Source organism: Malus sylvestris, chromosome 11, assembly GCF_916048215.2.
Source record: "Malus sylvestris chromosome 11, drMalSylv7.2, whole genome shotgun sequence".
In the NCBI taxonomy this organism is placed as follows: Eukaryota; Viridiplantae; Streptophyta; class Magnoliopsida; order Rosales; family Rosaceae; genus Malus; species Malus sylvestris.
Window position 1 is genome coordinate 34656315 of NC_062270.1, and position 8217 is coordinate 34664531.

The 8217-nt window shown below is 36.9% G+C and overlaps 1 protein-coding gene across 1 annotated transcript; it reads right to left on the reverse strand.

The window, feature by feature from the left end:
• Positions 1–2817: 2817 nt before the first annotated feature.
• Positions 2818–7440, reverse strand: LOC126590572 (uncharacterized). The gene is made up of 4 exons (XM_050256028.1): positions 7156–7440; positions 5911–6132; positions 5605–5717; positions 2818–5448 (listed from the first exon to the last, which is right to left on the reverse strand). Exons 1-4 carry the CDS (start codon positions 7348–7350, stop codon positions 5079–5081), a joined length of 900 nt encoding a protein of 299 aa, XP_050111985.1. The 5' UTR covers positions 7351–7440; the 3' UTR covers positions 2818–5078.
• Positions 7441–8217: the final 777 nt, after the last annotated feature.

Consider the following 8217-nt stretch of genomic DNA (forward strand, 5'->3'; position numbering starts at 1 on the left):
CGTTCAAGGAGTTGAGCTTTTGGCCGAGACTTTTGAGCCATTTTCAAGCCATTTTCAGGCCATTTCCCATCCACTTTTGGACTTTTGGAAGGTACAACTTTGTTTTACTCTTCATGAGCTTCATTTCCATATAAATTTCGTGAAAAATGGTTGAGAAATGAGCAAGATATTAAGGTTTGAAATTTTACCCAGAAACCGGCGAAGATTTCCAGTTTCCAGTGAGTTCAGACGGTGGCGGATGGTCACGACCGGCGACGAACCACCGGAGAAGACGACGAATATTCCGTCAGACTTGACGGAATATTCTAACGGCGTCAGGTAACGCCGTTAACGTCCATTAACTGTTCAACATAATATTTCCGTCAGCTTTTGCCATGCACGTGCCTACGCCTATGGCCATGGCTTGCGCGGTGTGTGAGGGCGCGTCCAGCCTCCGACCAGCGAGTGGTTTTTATGTACCGGTTTATGACGCCAAGTAGAACATTTTCTTATATTCAAACCTTTTGTTTGAGCAAACTATGGGGAGTTATTCCTAGTTTTAGTCTATGTCTTTATTAACTAATTTAATTTAGTTGTTTCGCATATAAGGGAGACTTACCCCAGGACAAGCGAGATTAGGGAGCTACGATCTTACGACATACCAATGAGTGGGTATTTTCTTTTCATATATATATATATATATATATATATATTGTATAGTTTCCACAAATGCTTTTAAGTTGATTTATGCATGTTATGCCACGTTTTACTTACTTTTAAAATAATGCCATGGTGGTTGAGATATATATTTGATCATGGCATATTCATATGCATTTGACCTGCTCATAAATATTATGCTATTGTGTAATGCCAAGTCATGTTACGGGAAGCGCATGTAAGTTCAGGTGAGTTTATTATGTTGTTTGGAATGATTGAATTGTATGGCATGCTCATATTCATATAGTTCGCTCATCATTGCTGCACCGGTGTTAGTGCTCGCCCCGGGCCAGGGTCAGTCCTTCACGTGATGTTCACCTCGCCCCCACGCTCGCCTTGGATCCAAGTAGGTGCTAGTCCTATCGTATAGGTCACATTAGATGACTCCGACTCGTGTGTTAGCATAGATGGATGAGCAATAGGTGCAGTCGTATAGGTCACATTAGGTGACTTCGAATGCGTGCTAGTATAGATTGTTGAGCACATGATTTTATTCATATTGCCGTTGAGATATTTTATTGTGGCATATTTCTGGATTTATTGTCGGCATGCATTTGATTTCATACTTATACTTAGTATGATTTTCACGAAACTATACTTGTTTTACAGCGAGGGGTTAGTATGTTTAGAAAATAAATGGATTTTATAAACCTTTTATTTTTGTGCCCACTCACCCTTTTGTGGCGTTCGAGGATTACCCGGTGATTTTGACATATTCCCATTCATATTGTAGGAGCTTATCTCCAGTTGTGTATTAAGTACATCTCTAATTCGACTGTTTTACCCTTATATTATCTATGCTCTGAAAATTTGTAGTTATGGGTTGTAACCACTACTGCGCACTCACCTTATTAGTTAATTAAGTTCTAGTTTTGGTTTTAATTTATTCACATTTTTCTTACATCACTTACACTTTTGGTTACGTCACCCTCACGTGACAGCCATCACGCCTTGATTCTGGTCGGGGCGTGTCACTCATTCTAATTGAAGTATTCTTTGTCTTTCTAATTGAAGTATTCTTTTTCGATAAGAAAACAATTCAATATAGAAACGTATCCTTTGCCTTTTTTAAACTTATATTCTCCCATTAAAAAAATGGAAATTTGACTAGAGAGAGTGTTGATATTTTTATATAGTGGTTGAGATCAATTTTGCTTCCATCACTTATTCGTTTGTTATTTTTTTTAGGGATGTGCTATCCACACACTTCATTTTACTTCTCATAAGCTGTGTGGATATCACACTCCTTTTTTTATTATGGGTACTGAATTCTGTTTCTCCTCTGCATACATTTATGTTTCTTTCACTTATTTATGATTTGATTTATTTAAACAAAAAAAAAACTCGCTAACAATCTGATCAAGTAATATTGTTTTAAGTTTGTACGACTTTAATTTGTAGATAGTGAATTTGATACCTAATTACAATGGGTTCAATATATGACTTAATGCAAATCCCTCTCGATATCGTTGTAATAAAGATACCAAACAAAGAGGGCTTAATCACTATTTTTACTGATACAATGGATTTTATACTCTTTCCAGATCCATTTAAAACCCAGCTGGTTCATAGACCAGGCATAATAGTAGGTATCCAACCCGTCATTAATAGTCGAACATGAGAGCTCTTACTTACGAGTTTAGAGAAGAGTACTACTCTCATTAATACTAATGACACGTTTTTAATCTTTAAAACCAAAATCAAAATATCTAATTTCCTAAAGGTATATATAACTCTTTATACTACAGCTGAATTTTCCTTGAATATTCAGTTGTTCATTCTGTCTGGAATACAATTCGATCTCAAACCCAGATAGCAAATAGTACAGAAGATTGTAAGGCAGGGACTGTTTGAATTTGGTTATTATTTTACATCATTGTGGAATCTGCATATTCTGCATTAAACCAAAGAATTAAAAATTTAGTTCATGTACACTGTTATAAGCAAATTATAATCACTCTGAACAATCTTTAGAAACAGATCTGGTGATCCATTAATCAGGTTAGATATGGTATTGATGATAGTGATAACCGTGACATTGATACGGAGCTGGAGCTTCTACTACGATGAATGCGCTAATTATGCAAGTACTTATTGCCTTAAACCTTAAATCTGCAATAATTTGAAGGAAAACATGTATAATTGAAAGCATTAGAGAGTACTACTGGAAATTTGATTTGAAACCCCAGCTCTCAAATATTACAACAAAATGCAGCATTCCCACATTAGAATCGAACCACGAAAATGCATGCACGCTTATTAGCATATCAAACTCGTCATTCATGGTCGTACACACTTAATATAAATCGAACTTGAAGAACTAAAGAAGGGTTTAACAATCAACAATCAAAATACATGTTTGATAAGCATATATAATCTGATGTTGTAGGTAGCTGCATTGTTGTCATTCTTTCTTCTCTTCCTTGGATTCAACCTTCTTCTCTTCTTTTGCTTCAACCTTCTTCTCTTCCTTGGCCACTTCCGTCGCCGCCGCCTTCACCCTCGCCTTGCCCTTCTTCGGCTTCATGAAGCAGAAACAAGAACAGCATGGACACTGGAACAAGAACTTCATAGCTTTTCCTTCACCTAATAATTCTCTGCTCTCAAATTTTCCTCAGAACTTTATGTGTAGCAAAAGTACTTGAGCTTTGCCTTGCATTTCTATCTTCTTTCTTATCTAATTATTAAACCTGTGGGGTTTGCAGAAATTAAAAAAAAATAAAAAAAGGAGAAAATACAACCGTTGGATTCCACTCCAATCACTCTCAAGCAGCAATAAAGGTAATGTCTGCCTAATAATGCCAGCTTCGGAATGGGACTGGGGCTAGGGCTCAGTGGGGCTCGCCAATGGCCATGATCAGCAAATGAAGGTAATTCTTCAAAAAAATGTTAGCAATTTTCTTACACATTTTTATTTTACTTTCTCGAATCTCTTTTTCATCTTGTAATATTTCACGACAATTTAAACCGTCTATTTTTTAAGACGTTCTTTAAAATACATATACGCAAAAGTTTAACTAAATTCAATAAATAGACAAATTATGTTTCTTACTGCAACATTGAAATTTTGACAACTTTATTTGAACAGTTAAACGATTTCATTTGGTTGGTTATTTGCATAGTTGATCTTTGAAGAGTAGCTTAGAAATTATAACAGTTCGAATTATCAAATAACATTGCAGAATAAAAAAAAACAACCAAAATAGTTAAAAGAAAAAATGCAAGTGAAAAAGTAAGTAACATTCCCCTTCTCTGAAAAGGCTGTCCCTTGTGGGGTCATGATGAACCATGCATACTGAGCAAGAGCAAGTACTCTTGTTTTCTTTTTCACACTCAAGTCTATCAGTGAGCTGGCAAGCACTAAATGAAAACATGTTTTACAACACTAATTATTTGCTAATGTTAATCAACAACTAATGATGTTTGACAAAGAAATAATGCAAGCCAGCCTATAGCCATAGAGTTATCGTATTTTGTTCGACAATATCCCCCATTTGGCTCCAGTGCTTCCGGGTAAAAAGTGAGGGAGCCATGTGAGTTCCAACCCACTTTGGGAAAGAAGTATTCTCCATTGGTGTTAGAGCATAATGAATCCAAAGCTGGACTACGGATGCATGAGTGAATGCGGTTAACCACTTCAGTTACAAGTTCCATGCGATTTGCAACAACAATGTACTGATCGATTTTACCTTCTTTTGCAGGGATTTGGATCCTCGCCGAATTCCCTCCCTGTGGATCCTAGGAATCAACGAACACAGACTGTTGATCAAAAATCATACAACCATAATTTTTTCCTTTTTTATATTTTTCATGCAAAACGATGATGCTTTACTTTTAAAAATATAAAAAACATTTAATTAAGACCGCACGATTTTTTATTAACGGTCCGTATTCGTTATCCCTAGGATCCCCAGGAAGGGAATCCAGCAAGGATCCAAATCCCTTTTGCAGTTCATTGTTTAGTTAAAATACAGTGCATATTACCTATCATTGTTACTTTTACACTTCATAAAAAGTTCAAAACAACTAAAACAAACGAGAAGCAAAATGCAGTAATCCAGGGAATTACATGTGGTTTACGTTTTGATTGGAAAAAGATGGTACTACTTTTCAATCATTATTAGAAAATTGTAAAACAATCCACAACCACTGTATAGATGATGGCAGTAACGGATCTCTTCCACCAAAACCCCGGATCAAGTGATTCGAGCCTTCTAAATTTCATCCAACGGCCAAATATTATCACAACTTTTAAGGGGTCAAAACAGGTGGGCCGTTAGATGAAATTTGGAAGGTCCGGATCACTTGATTCGGTGGCCTTGGTGGAAGAGATCCGGAGAGGATCTCTTTCCGCAGTAAGCTATCCTTGAAACGCCACAGGTTCAAAGTTTAGATGAAGGTTTTACTGATTCAGGCGTTTGACGGTACTCGTATACCCCAATACCTCGTTTTCTTCCAAGGCGACCTGCATCAACGTACTGTACAAGAATGGGGCACGGAGCGTATTTATTGTCCCCAAGGCCAGCATGAAGAACTCTCAGAATAGACAAGCAGATATCCAATCCAATAAAATCTGCAAGCTCAAGAGGACCCATTGGATGGTTTGTTCCCAGCTTCATTCCTGCATCAATGTCTTCTTTGGTCGCCACACCTGTGTAAAGTGCATAAAATGCTTCATTTATCATCGGCATTAGGATCCTGTTCACAACAAACCCGGCATAATCTCGAGAGCATATTACGGTCTTGCCAAACCTGCAAAGCCAACAGCCAACAGTTAAAGAGATGGCAGAGGATTTATTTGGGTATATGAGTGGGAAATGTAACTTAGTATAATTGTGAAAGGAATATGCCGGGAAACAAAAGGAAGATTTCATTCATTAAGCAATTCAACATATCCAAGCCCTTAACCTCTCTGCCAAGGCTTTTGTGATATCAAATGTCTCATCTGATGTGTCTGCTCCTCGCACAATCTCAACAAGCTTCATTATAGGAGGAGGATTCATAAAATGCATGCCAATCACCTGCAGATCACAGTGTTAATTTGACACGATCAGATTTCTAACGTCACATATTTTGGTTGATGGTTAATCAACACGAGAAATTAGAAAACAAAGAACTAAAAAGAAAAAAACTTTCACAACTTGTTCTCAGTTCACACATTATTCTCTGAACATATCATAAGCATAATCTCAGAATAAGAAGAAGAAGCATAACCTGGTGTGGTCTGCTAGTTGCTGATGCAAGACGAGTAATGGAGATGGAACTTGTATTAGAAGCCAGTATGGCCGAACGTTTTGCAATCTTATCTAGTTGAAGAAATAACTTTTTCTTCACATCTTCAGATTCCACAATAGCTTCAATAATAATATCTGCCGAACAAAAATTTTCAACATTTGACGTATATTGTAGACGCTCTAAAGCATCTTTTCTTACATCCTGTTAAATGGAAAACAAATGCTTTGTCAAAACATCAATAATTGAACAGGCATAACTTGCATGAATCCACAAACCAGGAGGAAACAAATCGCAACAGGGTACAGAAACCAACGAAACCTTAAACAAGAAGAACATTTATGTTCTCACATTTTATCAATTCTGAGTTTGGAAGGAGATGGGTGTAAACCCTCCAACTCCTATTAGGGAAACACACTCTAATTTATATAATGGAAACTTAGAATTTCCCCCCCAAAATGGTTCCAATTAGTGGTTTTTACTTTGAATTAGTAGTGTGCCAAGAGCTTTCCAAGCTCAACTGCATAAAGTTGCCGTTATCGCCATCTTAGTTTTACCTCAAAGACAAATACTAAGATATCCCTTCCAAATGGCTATGTAGGATGTAGTGTACCATTAAAATATAAAGGTATCTCAAAAGAAAAACCATTCTCATGGTACGGCCCTCCATTGCGAGTGTATCTGTGTTAACATGTGTATGATTTCCTTTAATTCTATACATGTATTGTGAGCAAAATATTGAATGTAACTATAGTTTTTCTTCACCAATATGGCAATAACTCCGTAAGTCTGTCATAAAACTAAAGCTTAAGAGCAGCTTGAAATACTGCTAAGAAGCAGTTCCAAGCATATATAATCTAATTTGTTAAAGCCCTGAGAAAGTCAGGTAGGGTTTCTACAAAGTTACATAAAACAAAGACTGATTGGCTTGAAGAAGGCACCACCTTCAACCGGTAAACGAGATGAAATTAATGATCAAGGTCGTACCCAGTGCATGTTACAAACTTTAAATTCAAGGAACCTCACACCCCACGAACTATTAAATTTAATAACTCAATTAGCTTGCAACTACAGTTAGTTTAATGCATATGATTATCCAGTTAACAAAGTACAAATATCCACATCAACATAACGAACCAAAAAATTCAATCTTTTTGTTCCATTTTCTTCCCTCTTATCATATTTATTGGTAACCAAATTAGAAAGTAGAGAAAGAGAGAGAGCAACCTGGCTGAGCTGCCCTTTGGAAACTAGGCGCTGGATGGAGCTAGAGATGGACTTGGTGGCTCTTGAGAGAGCCTCCGGGTCGGTGTCAAGGAGCCAAACGTCGAAGCCATACGTGGCGGCTAGTTGGGCTATTCCTGAGCCCATTTGGCCGCTGCCCACCACTCCGATTGTCTTAAATTTCTTGATCTCCGCCATTAACTCAACGCTGAACTCTCTGCAATGTCACTGCGCCCGTACAAATGGGTTCGACAGGACGACTGGATAAGCCTTGCGGTGTCCCTCACGCGCTGGATAAGTGCGTGCTAGTAGTATCTTCATTGTTGGTCTCTTGAGTCCAGTCAGGACAAACCATCAATTGTAAAACGGGTTGTCCAGACGGAACAAAGCCCTAATATCTGGGCTTTGGGCCTTCTTACCTAGTCTTATTTTTTGTGTTTACTTTTCAAATTATGACTAACAAAAATTATTTTTTAAGAAACCTTTGGATAATTATAGTAATTCATCTAAATTAGGATGAAAAAAAAGAGATTCAAACTCAGGTAAAGATAGTGAAACACACTATTTTAGAAAAACTTGAGTGCATATAATGAAACACACTATTTTAGCCAAACTTGAGTGCATATAGTGAAACATACTGTTTTAGCCAAACTTGGATGTAGATGGTGAAACATACAACTTAATGTTTTTCCGACCAGTTTTTTTTTGTTGTAAAGGGTTGTAGTAAAAGCTTTAAGGCCATCTCCAATAGAGAGGGTTAAAAATGTAAAGCCAAAAAAATTAACCTGATTTGCTGAAAAAATCATTTCCAACCCGATGGCTGGACTATAATTCTATGGAGCCCATAAGACTATTATTTGGTCAAAAGGGCGTCAGGCTGACCAAATTTAGCCCTTCTCTTAGACCTTTTTTGGGGGTTAGCTCCTTAGTTGTAATAAATAATTCAAATTCAACGGTTAGATTTGAAAACATCTAATAGTAGTTTAATTAAATTAACCAATAAATTTAAAGAATAAACTTAAAACTAATAAAAATACATTTTTGTAAGGCTATAATTTTGGACGA